At 32.7% G+C, this 24,243-nt stretch overlaps 1 protein-coding gene across 5 annotated transcripts in view; it reads right to left on the reverse strand.

Moving 5' to 3' along the window:
• Positions 1-24,243, reverse strand: part of LOC134271512 (fibroleukin-like) — a 253,551-nt gene that overhangs the window by 83,708 nt on the left and 145,600 nt on the right. Inside the window, exons 1-4 of one of the 5 annotated variants that reach the window (XM_062753705.1) lie at positions 2,286-2,654; positions 2,038-2,177; positions 1,146-1,242; positions 530-697 (exon numbers count right to left, since the gene is read on the reverse strand). The exons of 3 other annotated variants lie outside the window; for them this stretch is intronic. In XM_062753705.1, the coding sequence (XP_062609689.1) occupies positions 530-697; positions 1,146-1,242; positions 2,038-2,177; positions 2,286-2,631 (751 nt within the window). In that variant the 5' untranslated portion in view covers positions 2,632-2,654. Of the gene's footprint in view, positions 1-529; positions 698-1,145; positions 1,243-2,037; positions 2,178-2,285; positions 2,655-24,243 lie in introns of those variants that run through there. One more of the 5 variants, XM_062753701.1, reaches the window with a different exon arrangement.

Here is a 24,243-nt window from a genome sequence, read left to right on the forward strand (position 1 = left end):
AGCATTTTTCACTCACATGGTGACGCCATCACTTGCCGGTTGAGAACTAGAAATTTTGATTTATAATACATGTTCTACACGGCAATTGAGCCGTTCAACACAAAAGCGGGATAATTACAAAAAGTCATTGTTATCGATTGTAATTAATTACATTTCCAATGCAAGTTGTTTTTTTTAATTCAATAATCGTTTAACACCTTCATTGATTTCTCTGTATTAGTTATGTATCTAACAACATTACGTACAAGTGCGCATGTAGTGTTTATGACGTGAAAATGTTCAATCTTTTAGCAATTTATTACTGATTGGCCCATATAGTAGGGACTCTTGATTTTCAATATACAAGGAAAATTTTACTTTCAAAATATTGATATCCACGCATCCCCCTCCATTAATTACGTAATTCTAGGGTTGATTCTCACAGAAAGAATTGGCATTTGTCTATCTGTCACAAGAAATTAAACTCTTTCTCCCTCTCTCTCCTTAATATAGGTCGTCATTCGTACATTCTTTTTTTCCGTTTACCTACCTAGGGTCCCGGTGGCTGGTCCGCCAAGAAAAAGTCGGTAGTTGTTGGTTTCGTCAGCAACAGAGAACTGGTTGTATAATTCATAGAGCCTTGTCCCATTAGTCAGTGTGATAGATACGTAGAGGGAGGTGTTACTTCTCTTAGTAAGTTGATGTATAACGTCATTTCCTTAAATATTTTATCGTCGTATAATATATAAAGAATTAATAAAGCAAAACATATTTATTTCAAGTTGTCATATAATTCAACATATGATTATGAAGGTATGCAGAAATTTCTAATTGTGTTGTGCATGCAGCAATGAACATACATGTTTTGAAATCAAAGTAGGGAAATCGTTATATATTGTATTTTACATAAATTGTTATAAATTGTTATAAACTTCATTTGAACTGCTAAAAAATTAAATGCTAATTTAAACTGTTAATAATCAGAAGAATTATCATCCCCTAAAACAACATTAAATATTACAGAGTTATAAAATGGGTACAATGTAAATAGCAAATTCATGGTTCCCCGAGGGAGGGGAATATTTCTACATCTGGAACCCTAACCCTTGGGAAGCCATAAATTTGCTATGTCCTCTGTAGTCATTCCATAACTGTTTATAGTTTACCAATCCAGTAGGATCCGTTAAGATTCCCGAATCCCGTTTTGTAGTCCGTCCAGGTTCTGTCGAATGACACCGAACCACTCACACGTTTCTGGATAGCCTAAGGATTTATTAATTATGTCGGGTTTATTAAAAGAAGTAGTGAAGAGTGGTTTTTATGCTATGTTTTACTGTGAACAATGTTTCAAATAGGGTATTCATTAAAACAATCACTCAAAACCTATTTATTTTTTTTTTAATATAATCATTTTTTACGTAATGATTTTTTTTTTACAAAAAAGCTTCATACAAAAATCTTATTAAAAAAATAATGTTATTTTATATTTATTTTTTTTTATTATTATTATTATCTTCATGTAAATTAGATTAAAAAAATTACTCAATGTTCATTCATCGCCATTTTTTGTTGATTTTAGCAAAGAGATTTAATATCAGTTTTAAAATAAAAGATTTATAATTCCTTAAAGAAATATCAGCTTAAATTGATCGTTGGGCATAAAACAGAAAGAGAAAAGGGGAGATGGGGAGAGGAAATTAAAAAGGGGGGGAGAGAGGCGGAGAGAGGGGAATGAGAGAAAGATAAAGAAAAAAGAGAAGAGAGAAATTAGGTGAGAGAAAGTGGGAACGGAGGGAGGTGGAGAGAGAAAGAAGGAGAGAGGAATCTTATTGTTCACTCTCCACGTACAGTACAAGAAATAAAAGCTAATATTGATCGTTGAGAGAGAGAGAGAGAGAAAGAGAGAAAAGAGAGAAAGAGAGAGATCTTACTGTCCACCCTCCACCTTCTGTCACAGAGAAAGGGGCAGAGAAACTGATAAAGAGAGAGTAAAACAGAGAGAGAGAGAGAGAGAGAGAGAGAGAGAGAGAGAGAGAGAGAAGGATAAAGAGATCTTACTGTCCACCCTCCACCTTCTGTCATCATGTCACAGAAGACGCTGACCTTGCTGTTATTACCAAATGGATAGATCTCATACACACCAGATTCTGTATTAATATTATTATAGATGTCCTTGCAATCTTTATATTTGTGTAACTCTGAAAGAGAAAAGAATAAATACATGATATGATAATAATCATTATATAAAATTTACTCTGAGAGAGAGAGAGAGAGAGAGAGAGAGAACGAGAGATAGAGATAAATACCTGACTTGATGGTTTGCAGTATACTGCTCTTCAAATCTTCGTGGATGTTGGTTACATTTTTCATCATGATGTTAAACATCTCGTAAAATTCTTCTTTAATGTTCGTTTGAATAACATTAATTCTCGCATTCTCTCGTTTTAAGGACTCAATTTGTCTCGCGTTTTCTCGTTTTAAAGACTCAATTTGTCTCGTGTTCTCCTGTTTTAAGTACTCAATCTTTTCGTTCAATATTTTATTTGTCTGATCATTACGGTCACAGTCATGTTTTTCATCGGAATAAATTTTCTGACTAGCCGTACAAACGAACAAGACGTACACAAAGATAGCCGCCCAAACTCCTGCCATGGTTTTTACTGCGCGCTGTCTGACAATAAGTTTCCCTAAAAAATCCGTAGTTTATATACCCTTAAAACGGGAAGTTGAAATTTCCCTAAAATGTTACTCTACCACAACACCGAAACGTTCAGCAGCGAATTTCATTCGACAGTCAAGAAAAAATAAAATATTCAGGATGCATGGGTCATAGGTCAAATTCAGAGTAATGTTGGTAGTGAATGTAGTGAATGGCATTATTAAAACGTTATTTTGTAGATACCAATTTTAAAAACTAAAAGTGGGCATATTGTTTTAAATACTATATTTTTAATTGATAAATATAGATAAATAAGTCAATACTTATTGAGACTTTTGTGTTCCTTAATATTCATTCTTTAATTTGTTGAAGGTACACTTGCCACAATTGTAGAATTTTTAATACTTATTTAAGATTATTTGTATTTCTTAAGAATAACTTAAAGTTTTTGTTCAATTCTCAAAAGCAATTTGAATATGAGGTTAACAATTATTCAAAAGGTACCAATGCCACTTTTTTTATAGAATGACCTCAAAACATAATGTACCTCTATAACATATGAAATATTTGGAGATAAAGAATAATATTCCAGCTCAAAAGTCCATTAAACATTATAAAAAAGGAGTAGAGCATACAGGCCTCCAAAACATCAGAGTGGAATCAGGTGCCATGGAGGTGTGAGGATTCCCTGATGACCGGTAACACCCACCGCGTGTTTCTTGACAATCGACAATCTTGTCATAAGTATCTTATCTCTTCGCCCACAAAACAAGTCTCTTTTTCCTTAATATTTTTTTTGAAACTGCAATTTAATGGAGCTGATCTTACTAGAACTGACCATGTCGAAACCATTGTTTTAAAAATATCTAAAGACAGGCAGGTTTTATACTTGTAGCAGAGGAAAATGCACATATTATTTAGTATACCCCCATCTTTTTTTAGGAACAATTTTATCTTTTTTGGGCTTAAATTAATTTTCATTAGGTATTGTATCCGAATAATTAGTCTATATAATTTTTATAGTTTTTGAAGTTGTAAATTCTCCAAATTAATTTGAATTGCTTTATGACATCAAAATATGCATAAATGTGTCTATTATGCATGCTTTACTTTTTGGCAATTGAAATTCTGATTTTTTTTTTCGGTTTAATAAATACATGTACTTGCATGATATTTGAATTGGCATTCGTCATGTTTAGTTTTGAAAGGGTTGGGTGCATGCTGATATAAATATTTTCAAAGAACGTCTTTTTATTCTCATTTTAAAAAAAAGCTTATTCTATGATTTTGGCAGAACATATTACATGTTTGTACTGTGTTTGATTACACTAGCGAAGTTTTGATTGAAATAAAAGTATAATAATGCAGAGGTAACTGTATTTCTTATTTTAAAAAATAGAAAGTGGAGAAAAGAAACATTTAAAAAAATGTGTTTTTAATATTAAATATTAAAGTTTATGCATTTAGTCCTAGAAAAAAATTCTTTCTTGAATTTTTTTATTGTTTCTTACGTAATGATTGTTCTTCAATTTGTAATTATGATAAATAAGAAGCATTAAGTAAATAAATATTTAATTAATATTGCTTTAAGGAATAAGGAAGAAATTCCAAAACGGAAAAAACAACTTCATAAATAGAAAAAAAAACTACATCTTAAAAGATTGGTTACTTCAAAACAGGGGTTAAAGATGTACAGGAAAAAGAACTAAAGATAAATGTTAAAAATTAAAGATATATTTTAAAACGGAAGAAAAATATGCAAAAATAGAAAAGAAATCAGCAATATCTTCATTTTCGTCAGTCAGTCCCATCGTAGAAAAGCACCAAGATAGATAAAAATGAAAACTGTGTGTTGTAAACTGAGATAAAAGAAAAATGAGGTCACATTCTACAAGAAAACCCGGATGAATGAAAATGTAAACAGTCATTGTGAACTGAGAGGAAAAAAAATGTCACAGTCTCTGGGATTGACTTAATTTTAGCCAGTAGTGTTGGTTATTACTATATTAAACACAATTTTTGTTAAATTTATAGAACTGTTGATAATTATTAAATTTAACTTAACTTTATTAAATTCGTAGAAACAGTTAACGTGACTTTTATTAAATTCATAGCACCATTATGCATATCTTTTCTTTTGAATTTGAATAATTCTTTTTATCTAATTAGCTTGCATTTTTTAAACAGCATGAATTTACCCATAATTTTGATATTTCAATTTAAAAGATTACTATGTCCACGAAAAACAATTAAAATCCCCCTCTCCCGATCACGTCTATTTCTTAATACGCATAGTCCATTTATATCATAATAAAAGACAAATTATAATACAAATGTTAAAAAAGTTAAAATAGTTGATCATATTTTTGGTATTAACATATATATTATAAAATAGATTTCTCCTAATACATAAGGACTATTTAAACTAATATTTTGTTAATGAAGGAGAGTCAACATAGATACGTAATTCTGAATTAAGGATATTTGATATCGAGATATAATTCTGAATTAAGGAGACTTGATAAAGAGATGAAGTTCTAAATTCTAAATGAAAAAAGACTTGATATAGATATAGATATCTTTCCCTTTCTACCTTTCTCCTCTCTCTCTCTCTCTCTCTCCCTCTCTCTCTCTCTCCTTCGTCTCCCTTTTCTCTATCTTTCCCTCTCTCTTTCTTTCTCCTCTCTCGTTCTCTCCTCTCCATTTTTTCTCTCCTTCTCTCTCTCTTTCAATTCCGCCCCGTGTCCTTTTCTTTCCCTTTTCTCTCTTGTTTCCATTCTCTCTCTCTCTCTCTCTCTCTCTCTCTCTCTCTCTCTCTCTCTCTCTCTCTCTCTCTCTCTTTCACTCTCCAAGAAGAAATCTGTATCTGAACGTTTCACCAGCAACAGAGAACTTGTTGTATAATTTATAGATCCTTATTGATGTTTTAATAAAAACATATAATGAATATTCAAATGAACTTTATTATGTTAAATTCTGATATGCTATTTAACAAACAGGCCTTAACTAAAAAAATAAAAAAAAATAATGAGATAAATGTGCGTATGAAAAATCATGTAATTGGTGTAACAACGCAAACGATTTAAAATATTTCATAAATATGATATTGTACTAAAGATGGACTTTCTAGGATTATAGTGACATGACTTCCTGGTTCAAAATAATGAACGTAAAATTGTGATTGTGAGAGAAAAAAATTATAACACAAAATAAAAAACAAGGAGTTTCTCTCCTAAGATATATATTTTTTTTCTAAAGAATTCACATCCCGAATTTTATTGTTTTTCTTAAGTTATGCCTGAACTTAAATTTGTCATTATTATAGATAAGTACCAATAAGTAAATTGATATTAAATAAATATTGTTTTGAGGAATAAGGAAGAAATTCGAAAAACGGAAAAAAAACAACTTCATAAATAGGAAAAAAAACTGCATCTTAAAGGATCGGTTACTTCAAAACAGGGGTTAAAGATGTACAGGAAAATATCTTAGATAACTTAAATTAATGATATTTATAAAATCAGAAGATGAAATTGCAAAACATACCCTTATTATCAGTCCCATAGTAGAGGAGAAACAATGAAAGCAATCGATTGCAACGGAGATAAGGGAAACTGAACTGTTACCGAGAATGACATAAATCAAGAGCTTACTTTGGTTATTGCTAACAAAATTTGATTAAATTTATAAAAACATTATGCATCACTTTCTCATTTTGATTTGATGTGAATTAATTTTTTTATTATTAAATTAACCTCCATTTTTTAAACGGAGAGGGACGTTAAACAGTATACAATCATGCCAAAAAAAATAAGTCATTAGATAGTGTTTAATTTCCCTAGGATGGACATTGATTGTTATATTAACTTTTTATTGGGCATATATACATGTACAGGGATTTACATTGCTTGAATCATTATAAGATAAGATCTCGAGGTGACCAAACGTGTTTTACAATGCTCCTCCTTATCAGTAATTACCTGTGCTTCTGTATATGATTAATAATGGAGTCAATCAATTTGAACGAAAATACAAGTTTATTTAAATCTATTCTGGATACCCTTGGACTTTCATTTTCACAAGGAAATTCAAATTCTATACCTGATGATGAAGACCCATTCCTTGATGTTCATGTGCCAGATTTCATACAAGTAAGATTCAACAAACAGAGTGTAACACTGAACTATGAGGAAGATAAATTCGACGACATTGTGACCATTCTTAACAATGATCTACTGTTTGCCAAAACTGGATTTAAAAATGGAAACATCTACAAATCATATAATGGTAATGTTACAGCTACGCTGTATAAATCTACCCAAACAATCCACATTCAAGGGAGTGAAAGACTCAGTTGGCTTACAGATTTCCTAAATCAAATTAATCATCTACCAATAACTGAAGTCAGTAAAATCGAAGGAATAGGAATGCCAGAGCCACAAAATATGTCTACACCTAAACACTGCAAATCGCAAGAAATGGAAGCTCGGCCATGTCTCAACTGCAATAGTTTTGATGTAATTCAAAAACTTACAAAGACTGTGTCTGATCTCTCCGAAGAAGTTGCTAGACTTAAGCTGGAGCTGCAATCTCTACAGGCTAAAAATACAAATTCTGTGGATGCAACCACCCAAACAAGGGAGCCAGTTACAAAAACTAAGGCGATTGACACAAGGGACCTAAAGGATTCCAAATCACAAGGTGTAACCAGACACACACAGTGTTCTAGAGTGGAGACAACAGATTCGTCAACATCCCCAGAAACTGATCCGAAAAGCCAGAAAAATAACAATAAACCCAGCATGAACCAGCAACTGGAGTCAGACGTTCCATCTGTAAAGTCCGTACTGATAATTGGTGATTCTATCCTCCAACGAATAAGTACCCGTGGATTATTGAGGCATGTTGCTGTCCGAACAAACAGAGGGGCTCGGCTGTCAGACATCAGGAGAATTCTCCAGAAAACCGACCTATCGTCCTTTCGGTCAATAATCGTACTTGCCGGGGGAAATGATGCTGCCAACGACAGGGAATTGGAGACCAGTGAATGTCATCTCACTGAAATTGTGCTTGAAATCCAGAGGAGGTCCCCAAATACCGAAATATTCATATCGGAAATACCACCACGACGAGATGCTGATGTTACCCACATGAATGAAATGATAAGATTTGTATATGAGGAATATGGTGTCAACATGATCTCTCTACAAGATAAGTTCAAGTCATCAGGTATGTTCTGGAAGGATGGAATTCACTTATCTGACAAGCGAACATCTACATTATTGAATTCCTATAATGCGCACATTCTGGTCATCAAGGCCCGCCATCAGAATAGTAGAAAAAATGGAAATGCGAATGTGTGTTATTATTGCGGTGAAAATGGTCATTCCTCACGTAATTGTAGGCATGGATGTAAAATTGTTTGCTGGATCTGTAACTCTTCAGGACATAAGGCAAAACACTGTTCCTATTAGGAATTCGGCAAAGAGGAAATTGCCGAAAAACCATTTCTCTTGAACCCCTTTAGTGTTTTAGATAATCTTTGTGGTGAATGCGGTGAAATATCATGTAAATGCTCATATCTCTGTAATTCACACAATACTAATATATTACTCACAAGTCAAGATTCTAAATCCTATACACGTTATAATAATGAAAATGATGTAAATGGTTCTATAAAAAATGTATCTCCTAGGAAAATTCATAAATGTACATCCCAAACTACCAGTTCATCAAAGGAAAATTCAAACTTACTAAATCCTGAAATTAATGAGAAACCACAGAAGAAAAATTCAAGTTCATTTAATTTTGGACTCATCAAAAAAGGTCTTAGATTTGGGAATCTAAATATATGTCACATCTTGCCTAAAATTGACCAACTTAAGCTTCTTTTTTCAGGCTATCATTCTATTGATGTATTTGGTATCTGTGAATCGTTTCTGAATGAACAGACAGATAATTCTGAACTAGATATTAATGGATTTAATTTTGAGAGAAGAGATAGATTAAGGAAATCAGGAGGAGGAATAATTGTATATATCTCAAATAATTTGCATTACAAACGTCGCAATGATTTTGAAATAGGTGACATAGAAACAATATGGCTTGAAATTAACATCCCAAACTCAAAACCAATTTTTTATTGTACTGCATTTAGGCCCCCATCTGCCACCACATGCTGGGTAGAAAGTCTGACACGGGAGATAAATTGTGCATCCCGCTGTGACGATGCTGAAATTATTTTAACAGGTGATTTTAATATTGATCTGATGAAAGACCCCCCAAGATACTGGACCTCTGCTTTTGAAGAATATGACTTTTCACAGATAATTAATGTACCCACGAGAATAACAAATGTCTCCTCAACTCTAATTGATCATGTATATACTAACCTACCTGAGAACATATGTGAATCTGTAGTACCGCCAATTGCAATTTCTGACCACTATCCTATTTGTTTTACAAGAAAACTACATGATTATGTTAAGAAGTATAAGCACACGGAGATAACATACAGAGGCTTCAAAAAGTTTAATGAAATTAATTTTCAATCCTTAGATTCACTCTCTAATCCTAATGATGCCTTAAATAAATTTTATTCACTTTTTAATGCTGTACTAGACAAACATGCAAAAATAAAATCTAAAAGAGTGAAGTATGATGCAAGACCAAAATGGTTAACCCAAGAAATTCTTGAAGCACAGTACAAGCGCAATAACTTTCATAAAAATAAGGACTTTGAAAACTACAGATTATGGCGAAATAAAGTAACATCACTGATTGAAAATGCAAAAATTAATTATTATAAATCAACTGTAGAGCAAAACAAAAATCCACGTCAGATGTGGGATGCATTAAACAAATTAGCTTCTACTCCAAAAAGTTATAGTCCGACAGCACTTGAACAAAATAATAATGTAACAGAGGATACACAAGAAATTGCAGAGATATTTAATTCTCATTTCTCAAATGTCTCTGCTAAACTCCTTGAATGAGTAAATAAAGAAGAGTGTGATTTCGATGGCCTTTTAAATTTTGTACAGTCTAAATTGGGATCAGAAATGTTTTGTATCCCGCTTATAAGCCCTGACGAAGTGCTTTCCTTACTAAACAAACTAGATGTTCATAAATCATCAGGTGTAGATACCATTGGTCCACGTTTATTAAAACTTACTGCAAAAATAATACATAAACCTGTAACCCATATAATAAATACTAGTATTACTACAGGTATTTTCCCGAAAAGCTTTAAACTTGCCAAAGTTACACCTATTTATAAAAAGGGAAATAAGCTAGATCCAACTAACTACAGGCCCATTTCTATTTTACCAACATTATCAAAAATTATAGAAAAACATGTGGCAAAATATGTACGATTACTATTGTCAGACTTTGATCTTTTAATAGAATCTCAATCAGGTTTCAGAGAATTGCATTCATGTCAAACAGCCCTTACAAAAATTACAGATAAATGGTTATATGAAATGGACCAAGGCAAACTTGTTGGTACTGTCTTTCTCGACTTCAGTAAGGCATTTGACTTAGTAAATCATGAAATTCTTCTTAAAAAGCTACAATGTTATAATTTTGATGAAATAACTTTACATTGGTTTAGATCGTATTTAAGTGACAGGCTTCAAAGTGTCCATCTGTCTAACAAAGAATCATCTTATCAGCAAGTCACAGCGGGAGTTCCACAGGGGTCTATACTAGGTCCTCTTCTGTTTTTAATGTACATTAATGATCTTCCACTTTATATCAAAAATTCAAACATAGATTTGTTTACTGATGATGCCACTTTACATGCTTCCGGCAAAGATTCCCAATCTATAGTAAATTCATTATCAATGGATATTGCTTGTATAGAAAAATGGTGAACTCAAAATTAAATGATACTTAATGCCTCAAAAACTAAATGCATGTTAATAGGGACACATCAAAAGAAATCAAAATTCTTAGACCATGATTTTCCTTTATACGTCTCGAAGCAGAAATTAGACAATGTAACATATGAAAAAATTCTTGGAGTATATCTAGATAATTCTTTACAATACAATGTACATATCGACCATGTATGTAAAACTCTGTCAAGTAAAATTTCTGCACTCCGTAGAATTAAAAAATATCTGCCTCTCGAAACACGTAAATTGTTTTATAATGCATACATTATGCCTCTACCATTGATTACTGCCTAACAATTTGGGGAAATACGTCCAGATCAAATCTTGACAGAGTTCATAAACTTCAAAAACGTGCTGCAAGGTATATTTTAGATGCTCCCCCTGATGCACCCTCTAGACCCCTTTTTGATAAACTTGATTGGCTTACTGTATATGAACAGCTTACTGTAAATAAATATGTATTGTTATATAAATCCATCTTTAATTATTGTCCTACTTATTTACATGAAATGATTAAATTTCAAATTAATAACCAATATACTCTTCGATCTGAATCCAATGTTGATTTGTGTGTGCCAATTCATAAATGTAAACTTTTTGAAAATTCATTCCAGTACTCTGGCGCCATATTATGGAATGCTTTACCGGTGCACATAAAAATGTCACCAACTCTTAATGCTTTCAACAGACAAATAAAACAATATCTTAAACAATGTCAGAATAATTTGCGATTCCTGTTTAATTGTATTTGTATATTTATGGATATATTTATAATATGTCTGTATGTGTATAACTATGTATCTTTAAATTGTTAATTGTCAGAAGGCCCTGGGGAAGAATAGTGCTTGCACTAATCAGGTTACATTCTTTAAATAAAGTATTATTATTATTATTATTAATTATTTTACCTAATTATTATAAACTTGTCATTCTTCAACGATAAACATTCAGTCATCAAGGCTTCTTTCCGCGTCATCTTAAGAAATTTCATTTCATGAACTTGGAATATCAGGATTCTCTGCCCCGAAAACCTTTGCCAATTCATTGCCAAACGTGCTCATCACCCACCTCCAATAAACCCACCCTGAGTGGGTAGACATGGATGCAATGAACCATGGATCCTTCATATATTCCATGTATTGTAAACATGGATGATAAATTTCTTTGTCTTTAATGCTACAGTTACACAATTCCCCGCAAAAAATACTTTGAGAACTTTCAACTAAAAAATTACATATTTCAATGCTCATTTTCTGTGTCTCTTTGTTTCTCAATCCATGTATTCCTGCAGGACGATGTTAAATACATTGATGGGACGAATGAACACCCAGAGCAAATTTACATGGTTACCAACACCAATGACAGGCATAAGAACATCCCCAGATACTGTTCCAGAATGATTCAAACTCTGTTCGAATCTTCTGTCTTTTTTCATGAGAGGAAGACGATTTGTTCAAAAGTATTTTTCAATTTAGTAATGTAAGAAACAGGTATGGACTTTTCGGTTTTAAATTTTGAAATATCAGAAGACCATCATCTGTTCTTCTTCATTGTTTCTTCCAATGCATCCAGCCATGAATCGTAATCAGGAAAATTATTCAAGGTTTCTTTCATATCAGAATTAACATTGGAGCTTTCTCTAGAGGAAGATGGATTATAAAAGGCTATTATTTGATCTGAAGTCCACTTAAATGCATATTCTCTTGGATCAATTATGTAATATTTGTATTTCTTACTATCCCCATGTTTTGACAGGCCCTTTAGGATAAGTCGAATTAAAGTAAATTTACGATTTTCGTGCGTGCAAAGTATTCTGAAAAAACCCTCAACAATTTTTTCTCTTAAGTCTTCTTCGTCTTTGCAATCTAATGAGACCTTAAGAAATACAGCTATTCTTTCACCTCGATCTTTTTCTTTTACTATGTTAATTTCTTTTCGTCTGTTGTTGTCAATTTCTTTATCCTCATTATTGTTTTTCCATTTCCGGATGTGGTTTGTCTTCCATTGTTGCTGATATTGTTTCCGTCTGTCTTTTAAGTTCTTGATTCTGTTGCAAATAAGTATGGAACCACTCTTTAAATGTTTTGGAATATGTTTGAAATAGCTTGTCGTATTCGTCTCTCTTAGTACTGTAAAGAAAAGTTGCATTCACTCTACAAAAAACTTGAAAGCAATATTGTTAACAAAACAATAGAATAGCTTTTTAAAAGTTTTCAGAAATCTGACACTTCTAAATTTTTGCAGAAATCCTATCCAGTTATTGAACTAAAATTCTTTCCTCATAATTAGTGCTGTCCTCTTCATGATCTTCAAGGTTTTGCTTATATTCATTCTGGATGCAATTTATTTCACTTGATACGGCACACCGTTCACCTTCTTCTGTGAGATGCTGAAACATTTCTGATGGATTTATGCATACTCTTCTTTGAAAGAAATCTCTATATTTTGCGAACTTCTTAGATGCCATAGCAAGTATTCTTCCTTCGATATAACTATTCATTTTATTTTCCTCCTCTAAAAAGGCTTTAGTCGATTTCTCCCAGAATTTTTGGAATTGACTGGAAATGTCAGAGTTCCAATTTTCCACCTGGACATTATCTTTCGCCAGTTGTTCAGAATATTTACGCAACTTTTGTCGAAGGGACCCTCTTTGAAGTTTCTAAGAAAATGCGTTTTTACTTGTTCGCATATGTAAATTACTCTTTCTATAATTTCTCTCTTTCCATTACTTTTTTGATAACAGTTTTCCGAGTTTTGTCGTATGCTTGTTGTATGAAATCTGATTTACGATTTTCCGTCATAAACGCGAAAAATTCTTCTTCCTGATGTCCTCTCTTCGTTTCCAAAGACTCTTGAAAATGCTCTTTCAATGAAAGATCATTATTTTCTAAACTTCGCTGTTTCAATTCCTTCAACTTTTTTTCCTTATATACATCTAAGTTAACCAGTGTTTGTCCAGCTGACATTCCATTTCTTCCTCTGCTACATTTTGTCTGAAACCACGAAAATTCCATTCTGTTGTCTCGGATGATATGCAGTTCCATAAGGATTACATGTGTTGAAAAACATTTTATATATATGCATGTTTAAAATTTGATGCACAGTGCATAATAGCATCAGCAATGTTGACAACATTTTTGCTAAATTCACCATTGACAGTCAATCTACTAGACCTTAAGTCTGGAATGCAATGAATATCGCTGTCTGGTTTAAAATTGATAACCTGTGAAAACCTTTCAGTATCTTGAATTCTGAAAAAGTTTGAAGCAGTTATTGTTGCTTCATCAAGGGCTTTGACAAAAAATTGCGATTCATCTGTATCTTTTGACTAATGGGAAACATTTTGATGTACAAATCTTGCAGTGTGATCTTTTGACAAAAACGCTTCTTCTGTTCTGCGTTTTAGCAAGCCAAACATCACCATTTCTAGGATTTCTTTTTACTCTCTTGAAGATTCTCCTTTGGCATTTACTAGCGTTATATCAGCCAAACCCATTGATAAAAAGGCAAGTTTATTATCGTGTTTGTAAAGGCTGTCGTATGAAATATATGTGGATCGAAGTCATTCAGTGTCCAAAAAAATATGTAATCAAAGCCAAATTTTCACCTGACACAGGCACTACCTGGGCATATATTCCCCTGGTACACCGCCCTGCTCCTACAGCAAACTGCAGTCCAAACATTGTATTTAATAAAGTTGATTTACCAGAACCCTGCACCCCGATGACTGCAATGGAAACTATTTTCTTCTTTTCAATTAAGATTTGAGACTCCTCAAAAAGTCTCTTTTACCAGACTAATGGAACGTTTTCTGCGTCCCCGTCCATTATCTCTAAAGGATGTCCCAGCAGCAGAAGTTTTGCAGCTAAACATGGTAATTTTTTAATTATTATCTTCATCTTCTGCTTGACATTTTCCTTTTCAGAGAAATCTTCATAAATTTGGCCAATTTCCCTAAACAAATGCTCCAAACTTAGCAGATGTTTTATATTTTGTTGTTCGGTCCAATTAGTTTGCCTTTTGATAAGTCATTCCTTGACTTCTCATTCAGAAGGATAAATCAAGTTGAGCTTAAGGTATTGCATGAACGTTTCATTGTCATCATTCTCTAATAATTGGTGTACAAAATGAGCCATAAACGACGTTTCTTTGTTACATGTCTCAATCTGTCGATTTCTTATTTCTCGCATTACTTTGAGTAAAGCTTCCTTTTCATACAAAGACTTCCCTTGTGATTGTAGATATTCTTGTTGTAAATGACGTAGTCTATGCCACAGATCACCACCTTTTAAAGGCACGATTGACATTTTGCTTTTGTTTTTTAAAGAACAGACCACATCATTGTTGAGGTGATCTATTGATATAGAATTGCTGCTCGACATATTTTGAAGAAGATCCATTCAATCTTGAATTGAAGATAGGGCATGTCCTAGGCGTGGCCTTACATATTTTGCAGCAACTTCAACAGCGGAAACGTCAAAATCTCTTGAAAGTCTGATGATCTCACATAAAGGTGCTTTAATATTACGGTCAGTTTCCTGAAAAGTTTTTTTAATAGTTTTAATTTTCATTTTTTTGGTGTAAACATGTACAAAACATTTTTCCTCTTTGCTGCTATCATGCCAAAAAGAAGCTTCAAATTTTTGTTATCTTTCAATGATGAAAACAGTTATGATTGAAATCTCAAGCAGTATTTTTACTTCTTTTTCAAAGTTGGAGGCGACTGTTTTTTTTTCCATTTCTGATCTAATACCCTTGACTAATGCTTTGCTGTTTTTGAGTTTATACCAAAACATTTCAACCAATCCTTCTGCTATTTGTGTTCGGTTTTCTCCTAATAAACACGCTTTGTGGAAATATGCTTTGGCTCCATCTGATTTAACGTTTTTTATTATTCTTCAATTAATTTGGCTGTTGAAGATAGTTCATTACGGATTAGTAAGGCATCTCTTGTGCTTTTTTTCTCTGGGAAATAATTGCTCAGCCCAAGAAGATGAAGGACCTTTTTAGGTTATTCTTTAGGGTAGATAAAGTCAATCTTTCAAAGTAATCCCAAGAAAAATATTCTGACAATATGGATCGTGTATTCAGTGATTGTTTTTGAACAATCGCTCAGGTTAAATTTTCCCCTAGGAATGTTTCGTATTCGGGTATTTTCTTATCTAAAAATAATAACCAGAATTACTATAATTATTTGTGATTATAATTTCATCTTGATTTAGGACGTGATTTTTTCTTATTTCAGGTCTCATTGATAATTGTTGCTAAAGCTGATGGGTTGTTTTGGATCATTTAGAATTCATAAACTGTAAAATTGTGATTTCTCATAGATACAGATTCCAAAGAATATATGTGCCCTCCATATTTATTTCTAGATGCAAGCAAATTTGTTGATAACTTGATGAATAACAAATAATAAATAAAAAGATGTAAATAAATTGAAAGAAGAAGGCACAGTTTCAATACAAATAAAGCCCTATATCTTTCTAAAATAGGAAAATATATAAGAAATTAAAATTCATTCTTTCTGAATCATAGGAATTCTTTGTAATAAGAATACACAAATGGTTTTTCTCAAATGACTTCCTAAATGGTTATTATGACGTCATTAACTTGTGCATTTTCCCGTATTTTCTTAAAATGTTGCAGAAGACATCAATTTTCAGTGGAATTTTCTGTCAGGAAACATTTTCTGTCACGGTCGCCCAGAAAGATTTTGCGGTATGTGATTTTTCATAGCTGGTTGCACAATATATCCAAAATTATGAAATTGCAGAATATAGATAGGGTCGCAGCATTTTTCGAAACTGCAATGCGTGTTAAAAATATTCATAAACGAAACCTAGAATTTTAAGTAGGTTATGCCTTTGCACTGAAATTTTAGGTTACCTCAATACTGTAAATCAATGTGCTGGAATTAAGGGACTGTCGCATCACGTGAAAAGTCTAAAAATAAAATCTGATAGTTTTCAATATATGATTATTAACCATAATTAACATTATCTAATACAGCTCAACGCACTTTTAAACTCACATGGTTTTTCACACAAATTAAAGTCACTTTTTTCTTGCTATAAAGCTTAAAATTATTGAGTTTCAGTACGAGTTATATCTCTTGTAACAAGTATCAAATAGTTCCTTGTTACAGGTGGACATTCTCTGAAAGCATTATCTTTGGTTTTGAAAGTCAGTGTTCTAAAAGGAAATTAGTTTAAAAATTGTATGATGTTCAATGTATATGATTATGTCATAGGTTTACACAAATTAAGAATAATAATGATAATAACTAGATGCGATCTCGTTGCGAGCAACGAGTAGGTCTTCCGTCCGATTTTTCGACAAGATATGATTTTGATGATGATCTTTCTTAGATCATAATGATATCAAGACTTCTATCTTTTGATTAAATTCTTTACTTTTTATAAAATTATTACATACATGTAGTTATGGATGAAAGTCTTTTGGCCCCTTATAGCCCCTTATTGAGGGATCAGGCCCTTTCTTCCTATCCAATGATAAGGTTTTAATTTTAAAGATTTTTTTTTTCAACAGCTATCCAGATATTTCTTTTCGTTTTCGAGCTATGTAGGATAGAAAAATTTAGGAGCCAGCCCTTTACATCCTTGATAGGACGTTTTTGCATATATAGAATGGTTGTATAATGTTTAAAAGACGATTCTGAGCATATTTTATTCAATACTGCTTATCAAAATATCTCCCCTTTTGTAGATATAAAGATTCCAAGATTGAGCATTTTGTCCCCTAATGGCCCCTAATGACATAGCATAATATCAAATTTTTACAATGCATTGATGCAGATTGTCATGATATACATTTTTGCTTCAGTTATTCATAACAAAAAATTGATAAATGAAGAGTTATAGATGAAAGACTTTTGGCCCCTCTTTGCCCTTTATTTGAGGGGTCACACCCCTTTTCTTCATATCAAATGAAAGAAAATCTAATTCTGCACAACTTTTATTATATATCTTATAACAAATTATCGAAAGGTTAAAAGATATCAGAGAACACGTGTTAAATTTTGCGAGCCTATTTTTCGAGCCCAGGTGAGCTTCACATCCTTTTGCGCTGGAAAGATATAGACTCAAAAAAGCAATTTAGCAATCCTTTCTCTACCTTCACTGAAAATCTCAAGTCAATATCTTCATTCGTTTTTTGAGTGATTGCCCGGACAAGGTGACCCTCTAAAAATCAGTTAATCGTCCATATCTGACGACCGGAAGTGACGACGTACTTATAAAAAATTTCCAATAAGGTTCAGATCAATATCTATCAGATCTGAAAGTTTCGTGAAAATCGACCAAGCCGTTTCCGAGAACTCGCGTGCACAAAATCGGTAAGAAAAAAAAAAGAATAATACTAATAACTAGATGAGATCTCGTTGCGAGCAACGAGTAGGTCTTCCGTTAAATTTCTAGATAAGATGAGATGTGATTCTGACTGAGATATTCGTTAAAAGAGAATGACATTAAGTTTTTCTTCATTAAATTTAAAGTTTCTGTTTTTTTATCCAATATTCTGAACATCTTTCTTTGTTCAATATTGCTTATTAAAATACTCCCCCTTTTCGAGACGTAAAGCATAAAAAATATAGCATTTTGGCCCCTGGCGATCCCTTATTACATAACATATGATCAAAATATTATAACATATTGTTGCATATCGTTAAAATGAATATCTTTGCTTCTCAAAATGTATACTTATTACAAAATATGGATCATTAAAGAGTTTAAGACTTCTGGCCCCTCTGAGCCCCTAATTTGATGAGACGGCCCCTTTTTCTTGATATCAAACGTTAGGTCTTGTGATTTCAGAGACTTTTTGTTATACACTTGTTTAGAGATTTCTTTTCGTTTAGGAGAAATGCTTAATATAAATAATTAGGGGCCACCCCTTCAAGTCCTTAATGGGGCCTGTTTACCAAAATTCAAAGTATGCATATTGTTTAAAACATTATTCTGACCATCCTTTCTTTAATATTACTTATCAAACTTTTCCCCCTTTTCGAGATATCAAGCGTCATAGATTTGACATTCTGGCCCCTTGTGACCCCTTATTACGTAACATATGATCAAAATTTTATAATTTATCGTTGCAAATCGTTAATATGAAGATATTGCTTCTAAAATACATCATTAAATTTTGATCATTAAAGTGTTTAAGATGAAAGACTTCTGACCCCTCGCAGCCCCTAACTTTAGGAGTCCCCTTTTTCTTGATGTCAAACGAAAGGTCTTGTGATTTCAAAGACTTTTTGTTCTACACCTATTCAGAGATTTCGTTTCGTTTAGGAGATATGCTTAATATAAATATTTAGGGGCCACTCTTTCAAGTCCTTAATGGGACCGTTTTACAAAAATTCAAAGTATGCATATTGTTTAGCACATTAATCTAGCCATCTTTTGTTCAATATTGCTAATCAAAATATTCACCCTTTTCGAGGAATGAAGCGTCAAAGATTTGACATTCTGGCCCCTTGTGACCCCTAATTACGTAACATATGATCAAAATTTTATCATATATTGTTGCAAATCGTTAATATGAACATCTTTGCTTCTGTAATGCATCACAAAATATTGATCATGAAAGAGTTAAAGATGAAAGACTTCTGGCCCCTCTCAGCCCCTAATTTGAGGAGTCGGCCCCTTTTTATTGATGTCAAACGAAAGGTCTTGTGATTTCAAAGACTTTTTGTTCTACACCTATTCAGAGATTTCTTTTCGTTTAGGAGATATGCTTTATATAAATATTTAGGGGCCACTCCTACAAGTCCTTAATGGGCCCGTTTTACAAAAATTCAAAGTATGCATATTGTTTAGCAAATTAATCTAGCCATCTTTTGTTCAATATTGCTTATCAAAATATTCACCCTTTTCGAGATATGAAGCGTCAAAGATTTGACATTCTGGCCCCTTGTGACCCCTAATTACGTAACATATGATCAAAATTGTATCATATATTGTTGCAAATAGTTAAGATAAATACTTTTGCTTCTGTAATGTATAACAAAATATTGATCATTAGAGAGTTATAGATAAAAGACTTTCGGCTCCTCTGAGCCCCTAATTTTACCGGTCAGCCCCATTTTTTTTTACATCAAATGAAAGGCCTTGTGATTTTGCACATTTTTTCTTCAATATGCTTTAGCAAATTATGAACGCGTATGAAGATATGAAACAAAATGTGTCAATTTTTGTGAGATATTTCTGAGACATTTTTTCGGCCCCTACCGAGCTCCGGCGCCTTTTAGATTAGAAAGATTTGGAGACCCAATTACAACTCACCAAACCTTCTTTTACTTTCACTGAAAATCTTAAGTTGATATCTTTAGTCGTTTCGGAGGAGTTTCCTGGACAAGCCGACCCTCTGAAAATCAGAAAATCGACCATATCTCACGACCGGAAGTGAGATCATCAAAAAGAAAAAAAACCTATCAAGATCAATTGAATATCTTTCAGATTTGAAAGTTTGGTATAAATCGAACGAGCCATCTCTGAGAAATCGCTTGCACAAAATCGGTTGGAAGAAAAATAATAATAACTAGATGAGATCTCGTTGCGAGCAACGAGTAGGTCTTCCGTTGAATTTTTCGATAGGATGAGATATGATTTTGACTGAGATATTAGTTAAAAGAGAAAGACATTAAGTTTTTCTTCATCAAATTTAAAGTTTCTGATATTTATCACGATAGTCTTATCATCTTTTGTTCAATATGGCTTATAAAAAGGTTTCCCCTTTTAAGGACGTAAAGCATAAAAAATATAGCATTTTGGCCCCTTGCAACTCTTATTACGTAACATATGACTAAATTTTTTTGATATATTGTTGCAAATCATTAAGATGACTTCTTCTGCTTCAGTGATGTATAACAAAATATTGATCATAAGAGGGTTATAGATTAAACAGTTTTGGCCCTTCTGAGCCCCTAATTTGAGGGATCAGCCCCATTTTTTGGTATCAAATGAAAGGTCTTGTAATTTTGAAAATTTTTTGTTCAGTATTTATTCGTTTTTAAACGTATTTAAACAAAGATTTTTATTCGTTGTGGAGATATGCTAAACGGAAATATTATGGGGCCACCCCTACAAGTCCTTAATGGGATTGTTATACAAAAACCAAAGTATGGATATTGTTTAGAACATTATTCTGACCATCTTTTCTTCAATATTGCTATTTAAAATATTCCCCCTTTTTTGAGATATAAAGCGTCAAATATTTGACATTCTGGCCCCTTTTGACCCGTTATTACGTAACATATGATCAAAATTTTATCATATATTGTTGCAAATTGTTAAGATGACTACTTTTGCTGTAGTAATATATAACAAAATATTGATCATTAGAGAGTTATAGATAAAAGACTTTTGGCCCCTCTGAACCCCTAATTTGAGGGGTCAGCCCCATTTTTTGGTATCAAATGAAAGGTCTTGTGATTTTGAAGATTTTTTATTCAGTATCTATTCAGAGATTTCTTTTCGTTGTGGAGATATGCTAAATGGAAATATTTAGGGGCCACCCCTACAAGTCCTTAATGGGGCCGTTTTACAAAAATTCAAAGTATGGATATTGTTTATAACATTATTCTGACCATCTTTTCTTCAATATTGCTTATCAAAATATTCCCCCTTTTTGAGGTATAAAGCGTCAAAGATTTGACATTCTGGCCCCTTGTGACCCCTAATTACGTAACATATGATCAAAATTTTATCATATATTGTGGCAAACTGTTAAGATGACTACTTTTGCTTCAGTAATATATAACAAAATATCAATCATTAGAGAGTTATAGATAAAAGACTTTTGGCCCCTCTGAGCCCCTAATTTGAGAGGTCAGTCCCATTTTATTGGTATAAAATGAAAGGTCTTGTGATTTTGAAGATTTTTTCTTCAATATGCTTAAACAAATTATGAACAGGGATGAAGATATGAAACAAAATTTGTCAAATTTTGTGAGATATTTATGAGACATTTTTTCGGCCCTACTGAGCTCCGGCGCCTTTTGAGCTAGAAGGATTTGGAGACCCAATTACAACTCACCAAAGCTTCCTTTATTTTCACTGAAAATCTTAAGTCGATATCTTAAGCCGTTTCGGAGGAGTTTTCTGGACAAGCCGACCCTCTGAAAATCAGAAAATCCTGAATATCTCGAGATAAGAAGTGACGTCATCAATCAAAAAAAATTCCAATAAGGTTCAGATCAATACCTACAAGATCTGAAAGTTTCGTAAAATTTGGACGAGTCGTTTCTGAGAACTTGCGTGCACAAAATCGGTTGGAATAATAAAAGGGAAAAAGAAACCGAACGAAAACAATAAGGTCTTCTGTTGGAGATGGAAGACCTTAATAACTAGAAACGATCTCGTTGCGAGCAACGAGAGTTCTTCCGTCCGATTTAGGAAAAGAACCTAAAATCGAGCTGAAAAAGTGATAAAAAAATTTGGTCACAAAGGGGATTGAACCCAGGTCGCCAGCGTGAAAATCCAACCTGCTTTTTTCCTCTTTATTCCCAACACACTTAAATTACGCGTTTGATTCCACTGCTCTAAATGTACTTGAATATACTTCTTCAACAATACACCTGTCTAAGAATCACGAAAGGCGCGCCACAATTTATAATTTCGCGCCAAACGCCACAAGTTAATCTGCGCATCTTTTCTTTGGAATGTTTCATTAAATAGGTGTGATAGCTTCAATAGAATAAAGAAAAAGGAACGTTCTTTAAGCCTAAATTTCGAGGTTTAGAAAATATATTTAACAGATTGTACATATTCTATATCTTATATAGGTAAGTAACACAAAAGAAGTGAAATGGTAATCATTTTTAACTTTTTTTTTAATTATCCGTTTATCCCCAAAGTGAACTAACCCGATTCTTTACATCTTCATGAAAAGGTAGAAATGGTTCGATCTAAGACATGCCTCGCCATTCGACGGTCAAGGAATCAGATTACATTTATGTTCAATGTTCAACTTTAAATATCTTTGAGAAAAGAATGTTAATATACACTCCATTAGACGATCTTATTTAAAAAAGATTTTCTTATTTCTGTCTTTTTTATTAGTTTAATGTGACTCAAGTATGCATGGGAAACACAGTGGTTACGTTTGTGAAAAACTAATGAATTTTGAATACTGCTCTAAATATAGTCAAGTATACAGTACACCTGCAATAGTACACCTGTCTAAGAATCATAAAAGGCGGGCCACTATTCATAATCTGGCGAAAAACAGCACGAGTAAATATTTGTGCCTATCCTTTAAACTGATCTATCAAATAGTTCTGATAGCTTTAATGAAATTAAATATCAAATTAAACAACTTCTTATCGCCTTCATTTTATTTCGACGCTGTAAGGAAAGTAAATTTAACACATTGCACACACGTATCTACCCCAATTACACTAAAGCAGTAAAACGGAAATTAAGATTTAAGATTGTCAGTGAATTGCAGCATACTAATAGGTGAAAGTCCATGTTGTTTTTTTACTTATCATGTATCATTTAGTCAAACGCTCAGCTGCCTCCATAAACCCCTACTCGCGAAATGGCGGAGTTGACAGAGAGAGCGGCCATCTTGGGCCCGCTTCAGATTTTCAAATATTAATATCTAGAGTTCTGATTAACCAATATCCAAACAACTTATATAGTAAGCATCAATTAAATGGTCTCTATTATCATTCCAAAAAACATTTAAAAATATTGAAAAACAAAAAAGTTAAAAAATACATTTTTTTTAATTCGTTTCTCCTAACGACAGGAAGTAGCGACGACGAACGAAAGGTTGCGTCCTGGATAGTATATATAAGGATCTATAATCCCTGAAAGTTTCATGTTGATATCTCTTACCGTTTTTGAGTTTAATCGTGGACAAAATGTCATTTTAATTTCAGGAAATGTCCCGTAACTTGGCACCAGAAAGGAATTTTCAAAAGATCTCCCGGATATACAAAATTCATGTAACGACACATCTGTTCTGAAACTTTCATGTAATTGCATCCAGTAGTCTTCGAGAAATCGCGTGCACAAAATTAGAAAGTCAAAAAAATAAGAATAATAATAATAATAAGAAACAATAGAATCACTATAAGGTCTTCCGTCTTCACGGAATATAATAGGGAAAAAGAAACCGAACGAAATCAATAAGGTCTTCCGTTGGAAACGGAAGACCTTAATAATAGGGAAAAAGAAACCGAACGAAAACAATAAGGTCTTCCGTTGGAGACGGAAGACCTTAATAAAGTATGTATCTTTCAACAAAGTAAATTGTGAATATCGATAAGAAAATTCTTTTACATCTATGTTCTAAAACTTTTAAATTTTGAAATGGAAAGTATATTTCATGATGTTAGATTTCAGAAAGTTAACCTGAAAAATGTTTTTTAACATTTCGACAGATGAGAAAATCATCCATGATCTTAAGACTTGGTGTCATATTAATGTTCAGAAAATACAGAAGTTACATAAACTGCACTGTTTCTGTAATAAAGCAAGGCAAAAGTATTTTTTTAAAATGAACCTGATACAAAGACGGTTGCAGTTGGCGAGAAACAATAGTTAAATAGTATTTTGCAAATATCACGTGTATGTACATATTGACCTAAATTACATACAGATGTCGTAATTTACATTCATTCGCCAAGCGTAATCACCATCTTAACGAGTAACTAAAGAGAGATTATCTCAT

Source organism: Saccostrea cucullata, unplaced genomic scaffold (assembly GCF_032062105.1).
Source record: "Saccostrea cucullata isolate Sc308-1 unplaced genomic scaffold, CSIRO_AGI_Scuc_v1 ctg352, whole genome shotgun sequence".
In the NCBI taxonomy this organism is placed as follows: Eukaryota; Metazoa; Mollusca; class Bivalvia; order Ostreida; family Ostreidae; genus Saccostrea; species Saccostrea cuccullata.